The sequence below is a fragment of the Tinamus guttatus genome, unplaced genomic scaffold, assembly GCF_059628265.1.
Source record: "Tinamus guttatus ecotype Peru unplaced genomic scaffold, ASM5962826v1 Tinamus_guttatus_pri_ptg000083l, whole genome shotgun sequence".
Lineage (NCBI taxonomy): Eukaryota > Metazoa > Chordata > Aves > Tinamiformes > Tinamidae > Tinamus > Tinamus guttatus.
In genome coordinates, this window is record NW_028288617.1 from 442,294 (window position 1) to 463,541 (window position 21,248).

The 21,248-nt window shown below is 41.1% G+C and overlaps 1 protein-coding gene across 1 annotated transcript; it reads left to right on the forward strand.

The window, feature by feature from the left end:
• The first annotated feature begins 11,783 nt into the window (after window positions 1-11,783).
• PIGA (phosphatidylinositol glycan anchor biosynthesis class A) lies at window positions 11,784-18,181 on the forward strand. Its single transcript, XM_088520211.1, has 5 exons — window positions 11,784-12,405; window positions 12,896-13,028; window positions 14,601-14,733; window positions 16,073-16,279; window positions 17,898-18,181. The coding sequence occupies exons 1-5, from the start codon at window positions 11,796-11,798 to the stop codon at window positions 18,159-18,161; spliced, it is 1,347 nt and encodes a 448-aa protein (XP_088376337.1). The 5' UTR covers window positions 11,784-11,795; the 3' UTR covers window positions 18,162-18,181.
• The last annotated feature ends 3,067 nt before the right edge of the window (window positions 18,182-21,248 follow it).

The following is a 21,248-nucleotide window of genomic DNA, read 5'->3' on the forward strand; positions in this document are numbered from 1 at the left end:
CAAAAATGCAAAGCCATCTCAAGTACAGCATTCTTAATGTTTGTCCCACTGGGACTGGCCCCTTCCCGAACCCGGGTTGGAACAAGGTCACTTTCTACAACAGTTTCAGTAAAGAATTGCTTTTCCCATATCTACCCAAAAGCCAAATGTGATTTATTTATTTGTCCCTGGTGTGGTGTGTGGATCTGTCTAGAGTGTGGACAGCCACGCTAGTACCAAGTCTTCAGTGATTTTTGGAAAGGCTTGGTCCACTGAAAGACGTTTTTTTTTTTTTTTAGCTGACCATGCTATGAAATACCTCCTTTGCATTGAAATTCCTTTCACCATTTTGAGGCCTGCATAACAGTGTTTTAACCAAATCAAGTACAAGACAGCTTTATTTGCTGAGCCACTGGAGTCTGGACTGGCCAGACTAGAGAAAACATTGTAAGCAACAATTCTGAATTGGAAGTGATAGTCTTGACGGCTAAGTCATTTTTTCCCATCACTGAACTCTCCAGCTCCATATTGCATTGTGAACAGATGGAATAGAGGAAACAAAACAGTTGCTACAGAGATGGAAAGGTTGACACAACAGAGAAGAGAAAATGGCTTGTTGATGAACATCTGAGATTTATATAGGAAAAAAAAAGGATTTCTTTAAAACAAATTTACAGCCAAATCCTGTAAAAATGGATTCAGCTGATGGGCAAAGCACCAATATAATGTGTCTTCTGTCAGAATAAGGCATGGCAGATTTAACCTTGGATGGTTACTCAGACTGAGCGACCACTAAGCTGTCTCTGATCTGGGTCTACGCAAACATACCAGCAGGATGTTTTTCTTATCAGTGCTGAGAAGCGACCTAGGAGCCTCTGAGAAAAGAATGTGGTCTGACTGGTGACCGTACTGGGTGGAGCTCCTGCAGACCGGTGCAACCTTATGCACCGGTCTGCACTGGGGTCTCCTGCTGAGAGCTCTCCTCAGAGCTCAGGGCACGTGCAACGGGCAAGGCCTGCACAATGCACAGATGAAAAGGGGAACATGAGCCCTGTGCAAACCAGAGGTGAGTCAGCTTGGCAGTAGAAACACACCTTTGCGTTTCTCTCATTCCTCCGAGAAGCTCTACATTCAGACACAGACTGATGATGGGTAAAGTCCTGAATAACACGAACGTCCTCACAAGGAAGGAACGTCTCCTGACGTCCTCGTTGGGGGTACTCCCACTTGTGGTTGGACTGCTGACAAGGTACACCATTAGCACATTCCTCAGGGAGTCCAGGAGCTGCAGAGGCCCCATGCTGTGCAAGCCCAGGCAACTCATACTGAACAGAAGCTAACTGGCACTAGCAGCCTACAGGATAATAAGGTAAGAAGGTATTCACATTAGTGTGAGACTCTACAACAATATTTGTTCAGATAAAATCTTTTTTTTTCCAAGCATTAAAAAAGCTAAGGTACATAGCCACATTGCCTGTGCACAGTAGTTCATAGTGTGCTTTAACAACAGAAAAACTGGAAAACAGTTTACAGGTTGAATCTGAGTGGCGGCCTGCTAGCTCATGAATAATTACTGAAGTCAGAAGAGTCATACTGACATAAAGCAAGTGTAGACGAGATCACACCCTCTGGGTGCACAGTGGTCTGACTTTGAGCTACGTGTGGCAAGAATTCAAGCTTTTGCATTGCCCAGTTCTTTTAAAATTGAAATATAGTGACTGAAATGTCTTAGTATCGTCAATGCTGAGCTATAGAGTCTTTGTCCGTTTTCTGCCCTGCCGGGGGCGTATTAAATATTTTTCACAAAACAGAGCTGCTCCAGCTCCAGAAGGCTCTTAGGTATGGTAGTCACTGGGAAGCAGAAAATTGAATTCAAAAGCTTCTGTCAATGAGGCAGAGAGGAATTGAAGATGAGCTATCTAACTGCCCAGAGTACAACATCCATTAGTATATGGAGACTAGAAATGTGCCATCCCTGGCCACCACTATCTTTCCCCGTGACCCTGCTCTGAAGTTCTTGTGGCTTCTCAACCCACTGTAAAATGGAGCTCTAAAGCCTGAGGTCTAATTTAGAACTGAAGATCCCAATGGGGACAAGTGAAATGTTGCTACGTCCACAGGCTTCACCTTAAGCCTCTAGGTGAATTTAACCTCTAACGCCAAATTTTACCCTTTACTCTTGTGGATCACCTTGTGACAGGCATAAGTAAATATTTTTGGTATAAATATGCTCAACTCAAACAAGAAAATCTGTGGTCATCAAAAATACATCTGAAGGTCAAAGTAAAATTCAGTGTTATTTTCATATTTAATCCTGATGGCTCTTTTATCTGTGAGGAATTTCCATTTTACAGCGCAATTTTCCATTTTGCACAAGCAGAAAGCTTGTGAAGTTAGAACAGGTCTTGGGCTTTTTCTTGAAAATGGAAAGATGAAGTGCTTATGATAGCATTCATTTACAAAAGTGGCCTAAGCAGCCTGTACACTTTAATATTTGCCTAGTTTATTTTAATTTTCACGCTCTTTATGGATCCATGGGCCTAATTTGTAAAAGACCTATGAAAATGATTCTTTGGTGAGGTCGGATAGTCAGCTTCAGTACACAAAGTTAACACCCACGCTCAAGCCTGTGCAGGATAACAGATGTGTGTGTGTGTGTGTAAGCGCACACCAATGATGCACTAGTCGTCACGTTAACTCCTTCCCACTGCGTGCAGCATTAGACTTATTAGGCTTCACACGCTTTTCCTCACTCTGTTAACTCACTAATCTGTCAGCGAGCCATCTCTGGCCTGTTGAGTCTCCACAGTGGCTGGTGAGGCCAGCTTGCCACGGCGAGGCCCGCACACGCACTGTGCCAGGGCTGCCAGGGACGGGGACACCTCTCTGCAGGGCCCTGTACTCAAGGCCACTCCACACATGGAGGCTTCACTGCAGGCCTGCAGCCCTCCCTGTCAATTCAGCGTGCCCAGGCCTCCTCCCGCACATCACCTAATGCGAGCAGTATCCTCCACAGCAAAGCAGAGATGTCTAAGTGAGCCGAACAGGCCAGATTCACAAGCACTGGTGCAGGGGCATGAAAATATCAATGCTTAACCCTGCAAGCTAAACACTGGGAGTATGGGCACTGCCCATCCTTCATCCTCGCCTTGGTTCCTGTGGAAGGGCAGGGAAAGGCACCCCTGCCTTCGGAAGCCCTGACCCATACGCTTCAGGGGCTGCTCTAGCTCACGGCTGTGCATGCAGAACAGGGAGCTTACAGCTCATAAGCTCATTTCTTCTACAATAAATTCCTATCCTAGCAGATCATCTGCTCCCAAGGCCCTGTGCCAGTCTGCATTGCTGGGAGCTGCCCTTTTCCATCCTGTTCTCTTGTATGAGAAAAAGCTAGAATATCTCCTGGGTATTTATAACATTCCCCAAAGCAATAAACTCAAGAGTTTAGACATAACGCTCTGGATGCCAGTACTATGTGATGGTCTTGATTATCACAGCCCAAAGGAGATCTGGATGTTGCTAATATCATGGCACAGGCCATAAATCCTTTACATGGAAAATCATGACTAAAAGAAAAATACTGTCAGGAGCTCTGTGTGGAGAAGGAAACACAAGCAAATAGCTACAATTTGATGAGGATTTATAAAAGCTCACAGTTGTTATTTTATTTGAGAAATTCTGGAGTTGATCCATTTTCAAATATTCAATAAACTTTAAAACAGAATTGATTCAAGTTATCTTTCATATCAATAGATAAGAATTTAATAACACAGATTCAATAAAACAATTCAAAAGATTTAAATGAGGTATGCAAAATTTATGGCAGATCTGTTTTTGACTGGTGTCATTAGCTCTTAACCTATGAGTAAATGACCTTCTCAGAAGGAAGGTTATTGAACAGAGGAACATTCTGTTTGAAGTTTGAAACGCCTTTTATTACTGCGTTCAGCATGACTTGCTTTTTAAACATATGGATGTGATTTACAGATTTCATAGCCAGAATAATAATGCTAAAATTTCCTGTTTTTATGTGTCTTAGTTTTTATATAATGAGAGGAGTCTTTAATGCTACATTTGGATTATACTTCTTAAACATTCTTGTGCATAAAAAGAATCAGAATGTTTAAATAATGTTAATTGTGAATAAAGCAAGTCTGAAGCCTCCAAAAACATCATTTTTAACTAATAGTTAGCTTTCAAGTTTCCAATTGCTTTTTAAAGGGGAGAAGGCAGCGGATTGAATGAGAACTGTAGCAATACACAAAACAAAAACACACACACATAAAAACAGTGCATTTCAAAGATTCAAGAAATCATTACCCACTTCTTAAAACTGTGTTTTCTGGAAAGATAGAGGTATATGTGATCTAACAAAATCTCATGTGGCAGTGAAAAAACTCAAGCACATCTTGTAAGCATAGACACCATTACTCCAGAACCAATTCATATGCCACATACTGTTTGCTTATAGGAAACATTACTCACAGGGAGGCTGACAGAGCATATATAAGTCATGTCATAAACACAAGCGTCTATATTGCAAACCTACAAATCTCTATATATCCTTTGGGCATCAAGTCCAGCTAACTCTTAAGGTCCCTTCCTCTCCTGCATCTGTTCTTCCCAAACCCGCGGGTCCCATTCCCCCTCTGCACAGTGTGCACAGCTGGAGATTAGTCAGTAGGCCATACTTTTGGGGAAAAGATACATACACTGGCTGTATTTTGCCACCTCTAAACTGTCCATGCCAGTATCTCAAATTCTACAACAGCGAGACCTCCTCCCCCAGTACCCACACATGAACGTGTTGGGGAACTTGTGGTCTGGACTCAGGAAATTCTGAAGCTAGTTGGATGTTTCCAAGCTACTATTTGCATCAAAAGACAACTTGTTTTCTTAATCAGATCTGAAAAGAAATGACACTTAGACATCAGATTATCACCCTGGTCTATTCATCATTTTTGGACCAGAAAAATAAAAACCCGTGGATCTGATTTTTGCCTTATTGTATTAAAGAAAGCCAGAAGTTATGGAATTTAAATCAAGTTACTTTGCTTTACAGTAGTGTGAACAAAGGAAAAGGAAATTGAGGAATAGAAAAACCTCAAAATCTAGGAAAAGGAAACCTAGAAAATCCAAAATAAAACTAGGGAAGTCCCTCAAGCTCCCTGTTTCACATGCATTTGCTAAATAGTGGATGAATGCTTTGCAATTTTAAATAAGAAAAAGGCTACAGTTTCTAAATGTGGACACCTGGAGTGAATGAACCTCTGTGGAAGTACAAGGTAGTTACCAAGAAAAGTGAATCTATGTTCTTATTGATTATAGGCTATATTAAAAAAAGAAACAAACAACAACAAAAAAGAAACAAACAAATAAAAAAAATACAAACAAGTCAGGGTGTACAAATGACATACTGCCATTCATTTTATTTCTGTCAGGCTCCTACATCAACAGTTGTTCAAAACTTTAACAAAAGCTTTTAACTCCAGTGGGGGGGAAACATGTTTTAAATTAAAAGGAAACTACTCCTTAGCCCATGAACAAAATGACTGCGTAAAAGGATACTGTCCAGGCCTGGTCTATGTTCTGACTTCTATGCCACTGACACCCTTCTTTGTCTTCACTTTTATCCTACTTCACAATATTGTTCAACATGAAAGACCCTCCCAGGTTAAGAACATCACTGGGGATCCACAAGCTCGGATAAGGTGTTTGGTTACTGAAGCATCAAAAGCTACATTTATAGCTGGACAAGCAATGCTCTAATTCTAATGCTGTAATTCTAATTTTATAATTCTAGTTTTCTAATTCTAATTCTAGCTCTAATGCTTATTTTCTAAGCAATGCTTCTAATTCTAATATAAATATTCTATATATAGACATATGCAATGTATTTTATATATTTTAAAAACAATTGTTATATGAAAAATATGCATCTACCGAGTATGATTCCAAATTAAGTGACAGGAAGGTAACAAAACAGGTGCTAATTCACCTTATTTTACAAAGTGGTATGTTTAATTGAGGAAAATTGAACTTCAGGCATGTGGTTTAATTTCACACATCCAAATGAAACTGTGATGCAAGAAAACCAGACCAACCCATCAGTTTCTCTTAGGTGACTATATGCCCAAGTATCTATCCAAGACATTTTCCTCCCTTCTCCTAATCTTGCTATCTAAGCAAACTCTTATTCCTCCTTCTCCTTGGTGGGTTTCTATTCTTCTGTCTTTTTGGGAAAACTTTATTTTTCTTACCAATAGTGTTTTTGTGATAATCACAATATATTCTTCAAATTACAAAAGCATATCATGAAAAACCCTATAAAGTCAGCTGGCCTCTCTCTAATCTGGCATTTTCCTGTACATACCATTTTAAAACCACCCACAGCTCACTCCTGAAAATTTCATAGCTAATAATTGCCTCTCCCTCTCTAACTGTCCCCTAGAGGGTAATCGCCTTATCACCTTGCTTTACTCCATTTTAATTTAATTATACTCAGAGCAATTATTTTCAATCTGCTCAAAGCTCGAAATCTGTGGCTTCCATTTCAAATGACCAGAAAGACTTATGAAGCTGAAAACTCCTTGAGCTTTGCCAATTCTAACAGTAAAAGAAAAAAGACTGCTTCCTCCACAGCCCTTCCCTTGTTTCCATCTTTAGACAGGAACAGCTACAATAAAGCTATCAATTTAAAGAAAACCTTGTTTTATTCATACTGATTTTTAAGTATAATGTATAATCTTGCTTTGTTCAATTTATTCAAGGCCAAATATAAACTCTCTAAATACTGGATAATTCATACTTAGTTTGTATAAGACTTGCAGTTTTCTTTTAATTCAAACCACACCAAAAGCAGCCAAGTTCTGCAATAAAGGGTATCATGGGCACTGAGAATAGTGCTGATAATGTTCTGGAGCATATCTGTGGTAGGACAATTAGCTATAAGAAATTAAACATACCATTTTGTCATGCTGACTCTTTTTTACCAGCTGCAGATTTTTCAGCCTTGTACAGAGAATATTTTGCATCCCCACCAGACCCAATACTTTTTAAGTTTCCAATAGCTCCATCTGCTGTCGTCGCTACACTTTCTGTTTTTACTGGTTTTTTTTTATACTGCCTTAACTTTCAGTTAAACTCATTCTATTCACATTTTAATAATAGATATATCGGGGACTTTTGGCTTTTCAGTTTGTATTGACTCTATAAGAATAATTTTTTTGAAGAGTTTGTCAATGTTTGTCTTTACAAATAGAAAGCCTGTATAAATAGAAGATAAATAGAGGACCTGTAAGAATGGCTTTCTCTTTTAATAGAAATGATGCACAAATCCTAAAGCACTTAATTGTGGCTCCAAGGCTACATAAATGAGAGCATTAAATAAATGGGAATTGAGATCTGCAGTTCAATTCTCATTAAAGTTTAGTAAATTTGAGTTAAAAAAAATCAAAGCAAAGTCCAGTGGGGGCATCAGGCTATAGGTTCATCATCATGGTTATCAGATCCGTGCATTACTGGATCATTTCTGATCCAGATCAGACACGGGCATGTGATTGTATTTCTCAGATTAATTGGGTCACATGTTATAGAGCTGATGCTGGCTGTGCACTGACCATAGGGCAGATATCTGTGAGGCCTGACAGAGCAACGTTAGATATTTCTGGCAAGTTCGAAATGTTAGAAGAAGCCCTGTCATCACAGAGCATTGTAGCATTGTGTGTCCAAGATTTTTATACCCCATACATGGAGGCATCATTGACTCAGATGAAAATGAAGGGAAAAAAGACAGCAACCAGGACCTGCTCTTGACTCCAACTTCTGCTGGGGACAGAGAAGGATCATGAGATCGTCTGTTTAGGCACTGAAATGTTCCCTGAAAAGAAGTGAAAGACTGATGTCTGGGTCATGTAAGAGAGGGCCATCTACAACAACTTCCACTACCCTGTAAGCAACTGCCAAGCACTGGGAAGGACCGGAGTGCACTCTGTGCAGAAAGCTCAGGGGCATGGAAGCCGCTCCTGGGGACACATCCTGGTTGCTGCCCAGCCCACATTACGGTGAGACACAGATGATGTCTGACACGGGCACAGGCTCTTCCTCTTCTTCACTGTCCTGAGATGAGAGAAGGAAACCTGGCACCGTGGCGCTGTAGTATACAAAGGTACGCAAAGGACGTCTGAGGGATCGCAACCTTGGGACGTGCATGAAGGGCACAATGTAGATACTGATGTGAGACCAAACAGACAGACGGAACTGCTGAGCAACTTCTCACATCCCTCAGTAAATTCACCTGCCTTGGACATCTTGCTTGGAAGGGAGATGTGCTGGCAAAATGGAGAAACATTTCCTGGAACCTAAGAAAGAAATCTGGCTGAAAGACAAGACAGTTTTTACCGTTTGCATTTAATAGTAATTTCCTTCATGAACTGCACTGCAGTTTATTAACCTGTTCACCTTGAAAGCTTTATTTTAAAAAAGCGTATTAATATCCCATCCAGCTTTTGCAGGATTTCATCAATACGGGATCTAGGCTGTAAGGAACTATTTTTTTCCAGCAGCACCACTGCTATCTCACCATGATATTAGGCTCCGGAATGATACTGCTTGGCTGCTTGTTTGTGAATTGCTTTGTGAATAGCTGATCACCTTTTTATGAGCTACTCATGTTTTGAAGCAATAAAACCATGTGCTTTAGATATATCAGTTATAAAAAAAAATGTGTTAAATCGAAATCCACATTTGTGATTTTCCTTTTTGAGACTCACAGAATTGGATATCTAAATTTTGTTAAATACACAGACTTCACCTAGCATTTCTTTTAAAATGGGTGGTGCACATTTCATGAATTCTGCAGTTGTTGTAATACCTCAGCTTATCCACCTAGAAAAGCTACTCCACCAAGAAAAACTACTCCACCAAGCTGGTATTTTTGAGGGGAGGCTGAGAGGAACGTAATACAGCACCTGGCATAAAGTTTTCCTTTGCTTTCAAGAATACTGAACTGCTCTCCTTGAGGCAAGATGACATCTGCTTGCGGCACAAAGCCACAGGAGTCTCTTTAAGTCTCCTCTGTCTTCCCTCTCCATTAACTCAATTTATGACAGTGCTTTAGGGAGCATTCTACAGCCAGGCTTAGGAGCAATAATTTTTCTGCTGTCACTGGTTTAACATCTTCACTCTCTGCTTTACATATTCCACAGTCTTACTTTGACCTTGTATGTACTTTAAATGAGGGAATGAACGGATCAAGCTTGATGTTTAGAAAGGAAACAAATTTGATTCTCTCTTCAGCACTTGGTCCCTACACCAACGGTTTCACCTTTTATCAGGGCAAGACAGACATGAGGCTTTATGAATAAACAACATAATAACATAAGCTGGAAAATGTGAGTTATCCTGTCCTTGTGAAACAATTGTGAATGGAAAATTTATCAAATATATTTGCCAAATCTGCATATATCCCTTCCCTTTCTTTAAGGCTTTTTCCTAAGCTTCTTGGGAGACATAAATTTTTCAGGATCACTGGAGATGACAGTAGAAGGAGGCTGCTGGTATATGTGGGATTGTGTGGAGCTGGTGATATGACATAAAACACAACTAGCCATGTTTCATGCGGAACAGCGATGTCAGGACATCACAGTTAGCACGTAGGGGTCAAAGGCAGAAAACTTTAGCCATATTTTCTCTTGACCTTTAGAAAGACATTCCAGGGTTTATGGCCAACTGCTGAGAAAGCTCTGTATCCTGTCCAACGTGTAGACAAACGTCGAGAGGGCCTCAAAATCATGTGGCAGAAGAAAGATTTCTGGGACGATCCAGTTCTGTCCTGTGAAAGGTTTTGTGAACCAGCGTTGGCGTCTTGAATTTGCACCGTGGTCAGGGGTTAGGGACCACGTCAGATTCCACTTCTCTTGCTGAAGAGAAGAGCTGCAGTGCTCTGTGGCAGTCAGCATCTTCTGTGGTTTTTGCAAAGCTCAGCTACAAAGAAGTTTGTTAGCAATAGTAGCCAGTCTAAAAGGAAAAGGAATTACTTTCTAAAACTTTTTTTTTTTCTGACAGTCAAAAATGCAGTTACTACTGCATACAGTGTAACTCTTCAGGGCAGCCTGACCCTGAAGCAACCTACTAATGTGAGTTACCAGAGACCACGTGGTGGAGCTGAGAGGACCAAAGATCCTCGTTGTGTTGACACTAGTTGGTTCTCTCCTACATTTAATCCAAGGCAGCTGCTTTACATCCAGACTCCCGCTTCTGCAGTGAAGTAGGACCCAAACGACCCATTGGTCCCCTGACCCTCCGCTCCACAGCAGGACACCTCAGCCCTTCCGGCCTCACGCCCAGCTTCTCCTCCTGAAATTCAGGTCCTTGCCAGGAGCTCCACCTACAAGCAGCACTTGATGACAGAGTCGGATGGAGCAATACCGGTTACTGCCTCCAAACACGGCCGAAAATCGAAGGGGTGGTTTTCTTAGCGCACCAACCCCTTTCCTCAAAACGAAGTGCTTGATTTCTTCCTCTGCCTTTCTCCATACACCACCTCCAGGCCTGACCTGCCCAAGGCTTAATCCAACCAGTGCTTTGGTCTATGTCAATAAGCATTGTTACTAATGCCACAGATAACCACATAGGAGTTTACTGCGTAAGACCAAATAGGGCAGAATTCATACCAGAAATCTTACCCAGAAGAAATCTAGCTGCTAGGGAAGCAGCTACAAAACATATATTTGGGAGCACATAGGATAGGCATAAGCAGCTCTAGATTGCTGCGGAAACATCCTTTCTTGCCAGCGAGTAGCAGTGGAGCTAGAGTTGGTGAGGGCTGAGTCCAAACCTTTTTGAGGAGACCTGGAATACACAGCCAAGCGAGGCCGACTGAGGTTTTATAGCAAATCTTACGTTATGAGCTTTTGTTTCTCAAAGCTCAAATTGCTTGGCAGCTCTTATGAACCAGGATACTTCAAATTTCCATCTGCAAAGGGAAAGTTTTAAGCACTTGCTGCAAAGACTGAGAAACTGTGGAGTTCCTGCTGTTACTGCTGAAGCCAAAGCGTAAGCCTGAAAAACATCCCCACCAGTAAGGGGGTTAATAAAGAAAAAAAAAGGACTTCTTAGAAGTGTCAAAACAAATCTGTTACTTTGCAGTGTGCAGCTCACTTTTTCATAGGCCTTAGATTAAAAGGGCTGGGCATGTACAAGATTTTTTAACAGCAAGCTACCAACACAGATTTTTCACTGCACTTGCATCCATGCTGTTTCAGGAGAACGGAGACACCATCCCACACTGCCCGGGGCACAGCAGCTGCTTAAACGAAACCACCAAACAAGCTAAAACAAGGCAAACGCTGAGGCTCGGCCCGCGGGATTTATTAGGAAAATGCCGAGCAGGAGGAGCGCGAGGCGAGAGCCGCCACCCCCAACGGCCGCCCGCCCCGCCCAGCCAACGGCTGCCAAGGGCGTGGGGCGGGGCGCGCTCCCTGACGTCACACGCACACGTCGCTGCGGCCGCTCCGATTGGCCGCGCCTTTTCCCGCGCGCCGCGCGGCCGGGGAAGGGGCGGGGCGAGCCGCGCGGCTGCCGCGGTGACCGGCGGCCGTGCCCGGAAGCGGGCGGGTACGTGCGCGCACGCGCGGCCGCGCGCTGCCGCCCGGCTCCCCGGCGGCCCGGGGGGCGCTCGCCGTCTTAAAGGGGCCGCCCCGAAACATGGCGGCGCCCGGCGGGCGGCCGGGCCTGTGTGGCGACGCCTTGTGTGCGTGAGTGTAGGCTGCATGGCGTCGCGGGGCGGCATGGCGGGCCGGCGGTGGCACACAGTGTGCATGGTGTCGGACTTCTTCTACCCCAACATGGGCGGCGTGGAGAGCCACGTGTACCAGCTGTCGCAGTGCCTCGTGGCGCGGGGCCACAAGGTCGTGGTGGTGACGCACGCGTACGGCGCCCGCCGCGGCGTGCGCTACCTGACGCGCGGCCTCAAGGTCTACTACCTGCCGCTGCGCGTCATGTACAACGAGTCGACGGCGACGACGCTCTTCCACAGCCTGCCGCTGCTGCGGCACATCTTCGTGCGCGAGCGCGTCAGCGTGGTGCACGCGCACAGCTCCTTCTCGGCCATGGCGCACGACGCGCTCTTCCACGCCAAGACCATGGGGCTGCGCACCGTCTTCACGGACCACTCGCTCTTCGGCTTCGCCGACGTCAGCTCGGTGCTCACCAACAAGCTGCTCACCGTGTCGCTCTGCGACACCAACCACATCATCTGCGTCTCCTACACGAGCAAGGAGAACACGGTGCTGCGCGCGGCGCTCGACCCGCGCATCGTCTCCGTCATCCCCAACGCCGTCGACCCCACCGACTTCACGCCGGACCCGTCGAGAAGGGATGAGAGCACCGTGACCGTGGTCGTGGTCAGCAGGCTCGTTTACAGAAAAGGTAACGGGGGCCGCGGCGTGAGCGCGCTTCGGGTTTTGTTTGATAGCCGTATCCGCAGCGTGGATTAAATGGGAAAGGGGACTTTGGCCACTTTGTGAGCTGCTGCCTGTGCGTTCAAGAAGAAGAAATGTACGTTTCGGTCTGCTCGCTTGGGGGTTTGAGGTCTTGTATCTTTTGACACTTGTAAAATGGAAAGTTTGCATTATTTCAGGAACAGGGTTTAGACCCCAAGCTACACATTGTGTTAAGAACGTTTCTACTACTGTTTTTAATCAAGCAGCAAGTTTTTTTTTTCTTTTTCATATTTGTCTTGTAATAAGTCACATGATGTCTTTTATCCAACTTCTATGTCTAGCAACATAACAGTCCTTCTGACACCATGACTTTACCTTCTTCCTCCCCCTCCAGTAGAGTTATAGCAGTAGGCTACATCGTGATAAGTTCTAAAATGAAATACATTAACAGTTTGCTTTAAATTTTGTACTCTTAGGTATAGATTTGCTAAGTGGTATAATTCCTGAGCTCTGTCAGAAATACCCAGATTTGCATTTCTTGGTTGGAGGAGAAGGACCAAAGCGAATTGTTCTTGAAGAAGTCCGGGAAAGATACCAGCTACATGACAGGTTTGTTCTGTGTGTGTTTGCAGTCCTTCAGTGTACTCTGGGACAGGGAAGAAAACAGCAACTCTCTCTTGTTTCTCTTTCCCCTCTTCTTCTCCACACCCCCCCCCCCCCCCAAAAAAAAAAAAAAAAAAAAAAAAAAAAAAAAAGAAATCCCAAAAACTTACCCTGGAGAAGGAGGAGAGTCATTAAGGGCAAAGCAGATACGACAGTCACTGTTATACGAATAGACCCTGTGGTAACCTTCAGATGATTCAGGGAAAATCTAAATTTATTCATGTTCCTCTCTGCAATTGTGGTGTTCGGGTTACTTTTGTTATATTGCCATATAATGATGTATGGTATTAAGGATTAGTTGGCTAATTGCTCATGAGGATGTCGTTTCTGCTTTGTTTCGTTCTTGTCCTTTTAAATCAAGCTCTTTAGGGTAGTGCCTATCTCATATGACTTTGTGTGTGTGTGTATACGCACATGTAGATGCTACTGTGTTACCAAACTGTTCCTATGACATATGTTTTATATTTTTGTGAGACTTTTGATTTGTTCTTGTTCAACACCATTTTTATAGCAAATATAAGTTTCTTAATTTTCCCTTATGCTTTTTTTTCTTTTTTCTTCTAAAAACAAAACCACTTTTCCTTACTCCCTCCTACCAAAAGTTGGAAACGTAACCTTCATCAGAATTAGGATAGCCTTAACTGTATATAGTTATTCATGTATATTCTAGAATACTATGTTCCCAGTGTGCAACTTAGGAAATTTATGGACAAACAGAAACAACTTCTGTTCTTTTGAAGTAAATATGTAATGCATAATGACTAGGTAAATGTCATCCAAAATTGCCTATTGCCCATTTTCCTGCTTTATTGCAGAGTAGAGGTTCTGGGCAGCCTTCTGTTAAGAAACTTTGTGACCATCCTCACAAATGCAGAGATTTTTGCTCTCCAGTTTTCTCTTGTGTCCAGGTTCCCAATTCCTTACTGTGAGGCCTCTATCTTCTGTTGCTTGTTCTGTGCTTCACTCTAAGGATTGCTTCCTCTGCTTCCCCATGGCATGGAAGATAAAATTATCTGTTAGTATTACTCTTCTCTATCTTCTGGTTTCCTAGTGTTACCTTCATAATAATATAGGTCCTAAACACTGATATCCTAAACTCTCCCTGCCCCCCACCTCTTTGGGCTTTGAAACTGAGCAGACCTCGCCTTGCAAATTCATGTACTGCATCCAGTCAAAGAAGTGATGACAAATCTTAGTTATTAACTGCATAAAGCAATGTTGTCATGGCATAGTAGCAGTGTTTGGAAGGCAGCCGCCATCAAAACAAAACAACCTTCCTCCCAACTTTTTTTTTGGCAAGCTTTTTACGTATGAAAATAAAAAGCGGAGAAAGTAAAGTAAAAACTTTAAGTAAGAAAGTAAAGTTACCAGAATAAAAGCGTGTTACTTCTCTGTGTACTTCTGTAACATGGAAAACATAACTTTTTCAGTATATATTCATAACTTATTCAGTATATATTACATAGCATGTTTAGACTGAAAATATAGTGGTTATCCTGCACCCTTTCTTACCTACAGGGTCCGTCTTCTGGGAGCCTTGGAACACCAGGATGTTAGAAATGTCCTTGTTCAGGGGCACATTTTTCTCAACACTTCTCTCACTGAAGCCTTCTGTATGGCAATTGTGGAAGCAGCAAGCTGTGGCTTGCAGGTAAGAGAAGATGCTGACTCTACAGAGCATGTGTGAGCGCATTTTAAACAAAGTTCATGACTTAGTAATATGTTGTTGTGACATTGCATTTCGTCTGAGGCCCTGTCTTTACAAAGGTGAGCAAGTGCTCTCCCCATTTGCAGATCACCTGGAAACCGAGTCAGAAGGGTTAACCAAAACTGCTCAAGCTCCCAGAAGAAACTTGTGCAGAACTGTGAATAACATGTAGATCTACTAACTCTCATATCCTCTGAACTAACCAGAGTGCCTCACCAAGATGCTCTTCTGTATGTACTGCTTTACAGAGTTTTGGTGTAGTTGTTTTGCCTAAAGTCTTACTTTGAGACTATTTAATGAGAATTTGGAGAAAAATGGTTCATGAGCATGGCTGGTATATTTGCCTTACCATATAGGGATTCCAGATAGAAAAGAGGGAAAGAGAGAGGTAACACTGAAGCATTTGCAACAATAACCTTGTTGGCTAATCAATAGCTCAGATTTAAACATAAAAACAACAACAAAAAGGAGGGGGGAGGCTTTAAAGAAATGAGATTGCTGGGAGTATCTGGTGTACAAGAAATACAGAAATGCAAGAGACTTTTTTATATAATATTCTTTGATATTAGTTATTATCTGGTTGCTCCCCAGCCATCCATTTTCCTCTCTAGAGTTGGGAAAGTTCTGCAATGCTCTTACTGTTGCCTACCGTTTACGGATTATAACATAAATCTTACCAGCATCTTCCTTCCCTTTTAAAAATAATAATTCAACTTAAGAGTTACCGAACTTTTAGAGAAATATATGCGTGTTTTATATGTACATATTGCAAATGTTCAGTAGCCTAGAAACAGGTTAGAAACCCGGTGAATGAGGTAAAACTGTCTTTTCCAAGCAGACATTGTAGTTTCTGTGAAGCACTAGGGAGCAAAAGTTGAAAATCAAATTAAACAGATTTAGATGCATGCTGTGACAGACACACTTAAGAAGGGTAACAGTCTCATAAACTATTCACTGGATAGTCTTCCATTTTACAGTGCTACCAAAGAATGATTATGAATGTAGTTGCAGGTAACCTGTTATGCTGCCTTTTCTCTAAGAAAAGACCTTCAGATCTCATGAATCCTGGATCTAGACCTTCAGTTCTCATTAATTCCTGGAATATAGTATCAATCTCTGCTTTCATGGCATTGAGTGACTGATGCTTTTTTTTTTTTTTTTCTCTCCTGTCTCCTCTCAAGTACTTCATCAAAACAGTTTAATAACAATATCTCTGCACTTTATGTTGCATGTTTGCTATTTTTATGCAGCCTGTGCTATTTTGTTGTTGTTTCTTTCAAAGGTGGTGAGTACACGAGTTGGTGGGATTCCTGAGGTGCTTCCAGAAGATCTTATTCTTTTGTGTGAACCCTCAGTGAAATCTCTGTGTGATGGATTGGAAAAAGCTATTGCCCAGCTCAGATCAGGAACATTGCCATCTCCAGAAGCTATTCATAATAAAGTAAAGACATTTTACACATGGAGGAATGTAGCAGAGAGAACTGAGAAAGTAAGTGCAACTCACTTTTGCTTCTTAACATGCAGTTCTGAAAAGTGACTTCTTTGAAACATTACGGTGTACAATTTTCTGTAATTTCTTGGTGAGCCTTCGGTCAAGTACACCTACCTTTGTTCCCAAATATACCTGCCCCAGCTAGACTTTTTTTTTCCTATTTGTATTCCTTTTATGCCATAACTGTTGGTAAACATACTGAAGAACAGATAGTGCCCTTAGTTACATTAGTTGCATTTCTATTCTCTCTCTCTCTTTTTTTTTTTAAATTGAATCTTCACGGTAAATAACTCTCCTGGCATAACTGGAAAACATGCTTTATAAGATGTAGGAAAAGGAAAAGGAGTTCTTGACACAGTTTTGTGCGTAACACAATAACTGTTTTAGAAAAATAAGAGATAGCTATATTCTCAATACCTGTAAATGTAACTGAATATACATTAGCTGTGATTGTAGTGAAAATAATTTACCAAATTTCTGAACTCACATCTCAGAATTTGAATTGCACTTTGGTGTGAAAACTCTGCAGCGAATGATGGATATTAACTGTAATGCTGTTACATCTCCATAGGAGCTGATACCACTTCTGGCTTAAGCTGCTATGTTTTAGGCAAGCAAGTAGCTGAATCGCATGCAACTTAACCTACTCTGAGGTGTTGCTCAAATATATATCCCTGTTATAAGCCTGCATGAAGAGGTATCATGTACAACCAGTATCTGTTTTTTTTTTTTTTTTTTTTTTTTTTTTTTTTTTTTAAGTGCCCTCGCTACAATTCGTATTTGTTTTTGTAGCTGCAGTGAACGTTTCAGCTGCAGTGGGTTTGTTTTTGTTGCCACTGAGGACTCTCTTTACTCTTTCACTTTTGTTTAAGAAAGTGAAAACCAACTCTGTTAAGAAAACGTTGGTGTAATTAGGAGAGGAATGCATAGAACTTATTAAATGTGAAGGAAGGTGTTGGTTAGCTTATCAATATTTCTGTAGGATGAAGTCTGTAATGTTCTAAGTATACAAAGAGTTGTTTCCTTTAAGAGTTCTTGAATTATGTATTTGTTTCTATTCTGTGAATTACAGGACTACTTTTTTAGTGGTTGTAGTTAGTACATATATCATGAAGTCACTTGTAGGATGTGTTCGATTGGCATATTAATTTAATTTTGCTATAGTAAAAATTACTAGTGTTTCTTTAAATAAAAGGTCAGTGTCTTGTTCTGATTCATTTGGTTGTTTAGATGCAGAGATCAGATTTCCCAGTCAACCGTGAGTTCTTTCTTTGGGCTGAAAATGGAGTAATTGTCTGTTGGGACTGTTTTCTTCTGGCTGGCGTGAATATGAGATTAGAAGTGGATTGAAATAATTCTGAAGAAAAACTCTTTGCAGCACTAGATGAAAGCTAAATTTACTGCCTTCCTATTTAATAAAACACTTGAGTTCTGCCATTTTCCTTTTTCTCCTCAACAATTGTGTAAATTCATGAAGCATCTAGAACAGTATTCATAAAACAGCATTTGAAATCTAAAAAGGGCAGTATTGTCCAATCTAATAGTTAGGAGTAGGTAATGCATTTTGCACCCATACTGACAACAAAGTACTGTTTTGTTTGTTTGTTTGTTTTAGGTGTATGAGAAGGTTGCAGATGAAGTGGTTTTATCGATGAGTGAGCGACTCAATAGACTGATATCTCATTGTGGCCCGGTGACTGGTTATATTTTTGCTTTTTTTGCTGTTTTGAACTTCCTTTTCTTGCTGTTTCTGAAGTGGATGACTCCAGATTCTTCCATTGATGTTGCAATAGATGCCACAGGTCCTAAAGGTGCATGGACTAAACAGTATTTTCCTGGTAAAAAAGAAAAAGTTAAAGAAGAAGTCTTGAATTCCTAAAATGCTCCAAGTGGAAAGAGGGAGGAAAAAAAGCATCGTTCACTAAATGTTTAAAGTTTGCTAATAGAGACATTATTTCAGAAATTCCTTGGTTTCTTTCTGAAGTTCTTGGAAAGCAACTTGGTTAAAAGTGCTACCTCAATTTAGGATTAAGTTTAATTTAGTTTTGACCTCATGGAAATTTATGCACCTCTATTTTGCACTTAAAGCTGGGAGAGAACATGGATTTTCACAGCTTGGTGTCAAAAGTCACTGATACAGAAGTGCTATTTTTTTTCTCCACAACTGGAATATTGTGTAAAGAGTGAACATAAACTTTTGTGATATTTGGAAAATCAAAACACAAAAATTATTAGCGTGACAGTCTTCTGCCTGCACAGCTCTATTATTTTATTATTTTGCAGTTCTTATGTCCTGTGACTGAATTAGATCAACTTGTTGCTATGGCACAAATTCATTATGGATTTCTGGTATTTTAAGAAGTGCTAAATTTGTCCCATTCGTGTATGCATATGAAAGTGACGTGAAGCATATGGCTCTCTCTCTTTTATTTCTTAAATACATAGGTGAAGGAATGATGTTGTTCAGAGATGAGCATAGTAATGATACAGCCTTCAGAATGAGCTCAGGCCTTTAAGCTCCCTCCAGGAGACTCTGCCAAGGTGTGGAGTGACACACGTGGGCGATGGAGGGTCTCTAAAGGGCTAGACAAGCACCATCGTGTTCTTCCTTCCACTTGTGATGTAAATGGCATTTCAGGCGGTCCCTGGGAGGGGTTTTATTGGGTGTGTGTGATCTCTCCCAGACCTCATCAAAGGCACTGTCAGGCCGGTTCTGTAAGTTGAATCTTCCTGGGGAAAGTATCCCTTAAATGAAAATAGTAAATAGGTATACTTGTCATGCGAAACATGGGGCTGCTAACGGTTGCAAGAAGCCACAGGTGAGGTGCAGATATTCTGTGACAACAGAATGTGTGAGTGGGTGAGAGGCGGCAAAGAGGACTTCTCTCCCCTTGGTATCAAACTGCTCTCACTATTCTCCCTGATGCACTGAATTAACTTCTTTCAAGCGTAATTGAAGCCTGAAAATCTTTATGGTTTTATGACCGTGCGCATAGTGTGATTTTGGACGCTGTGTTAGTATGAAACTGTGCAATAGGAATATTGTTTCCAGGCCCTTGAAGGGTAGTATTTAAAACAACCTCTGTCAGTATCATCTTGTTTCTGATGAAATGTAAGTTGCCTAATTTCTGCTGTTTTATAATTTAATCAAACATATTTTCATGAAACAATGAAAGGTAAAGTGAAATATATGCCATATACAAAGTCTATTTTCTTTTATTGGAGTTTTTTAGTCTTTGATACTTAACATACAGTATGTATTGTCTTACAACTTGAATTGTTTAAACTCTACATTAAAAGTAGAGATCAGCTAAAATGGTGCCACAGAGATTAGATAACTAGATGGAAGTAAGGTAATATTTTACTTCTAAAAGCCTTCCCCACGTCCCAGCAATCCCTCACCCCCCCTTTTTTTTTTTTTCTTTTTGTAAAGATACAACTTTTTAAAAACACTGATAATCATTCCAGGGATGTATTTTATATGTACTTTTTATATTTTTTTTATTGTGTTTAAATTCTTTTTTCATTTCACTCTACAAACACAAATTTAAGTGCAGACAGGAAAATGAGACTCTATAAAAATATTTAGTTTCTTTTTCTTGTGCAGATCATTGTGTTTTTAGGTATAACATAATAACATATACCATAACCTTGTTATAGTCTTGTCTAATTTACATATTATCTAAAAGTTTACTTACCCTGTGATTAAAGCATCGATATTTCATTAACTGTATGTTCCCACATATTAAAAAATACAGAAATATACTGAAATATTGCTGCTTCCCATCTCTGTTCTTTGGTCCTCTTAAAATAAATATGACTGACCTAAAATAATTTTTGCACAAGATGTCAGGAGAAAAAAAAAATGTCACTGATTTGGCTACAGCTATACCGTTTCTCAAGCATGCAATGCATATTGCCCATAGCAGGACTGATTCACTTGCCTCCCTAATGCAGTGAAGTAAAGGATGATGCAACTGAGTCATTCATGAGCTGTCAAAAGCAAAGAGGAGCAATGGGTGAAATGAAAAAGTTTAAATAAAAAATGGTAATTAAACAAGTGGGCAGGATTAATATATTTTAGGAATATATATTCAGGAATTGAATAAAATATTACAGTTGTGCTTGTGCACAACTCTTGATCATTGTGAAATACTAAGAAAATTTATGGCAGACAGAATGATATGGAGTGATGTCTTGCATGGAGCAAAGCCTCATGTATGGAGGAGGAGTGGGGATTACCAAAACCTTCTATTTAGAAGCCACATTGCTCCCCTTCGTAGAAGGGACCACATCTGGGGGACCCATAGAAGGGACACATAGACCACATCTGGAAGTGTTTTTTACCAACTTTATTTCAGTGATGGGATTCGCAAAGGGATCTGCAGGGAAAGTCTGTTCTGCAGGCACAAGGGACAAGTTGATGGTTCCAGTACATTATATATATACACTGTGAATTGATGTGGAGATAGCATGTTGGTGATGGCAAATTTGATGTTAAGCCAGAGCAAGTGTCATGTAAAGTGTAAATAAAAGATTCATCTTCCACATGGTTTATGAGGGGATGTGGATACGTCTGTAACAAGGTGACTACTCTGTAACGTACTTATTTTTGTGCTGAAGTTTTTCTGTCTTTTTAAAATAAACTTACTTTCCGCTTTTGATACTAATTTCTCTGGTCCTTTTCATATATGCTTAGGCTTATAAACAAGTAATTATAATGTCGCATCTTTGTGATGATCCAGTAAAAGATAGACTTACTCTAAAGAGAGTAAGGTGTGTGTGTGTGTTCGTTTGTTTGTTTAACCTCCTTCTCCACCCCTTCCTTCTTCTTTTGGGCACTTGCCAGTGCCTGGAATCGTACAACTTTCCCAGTCACTCGGGCAGTGATCTGGTCAGTTTGGGGCTGACGGCAGCTCCCTGCGGACGTGCGAGGAGAGGCTGGTGGAGGGGCTGCTCGTGCTTA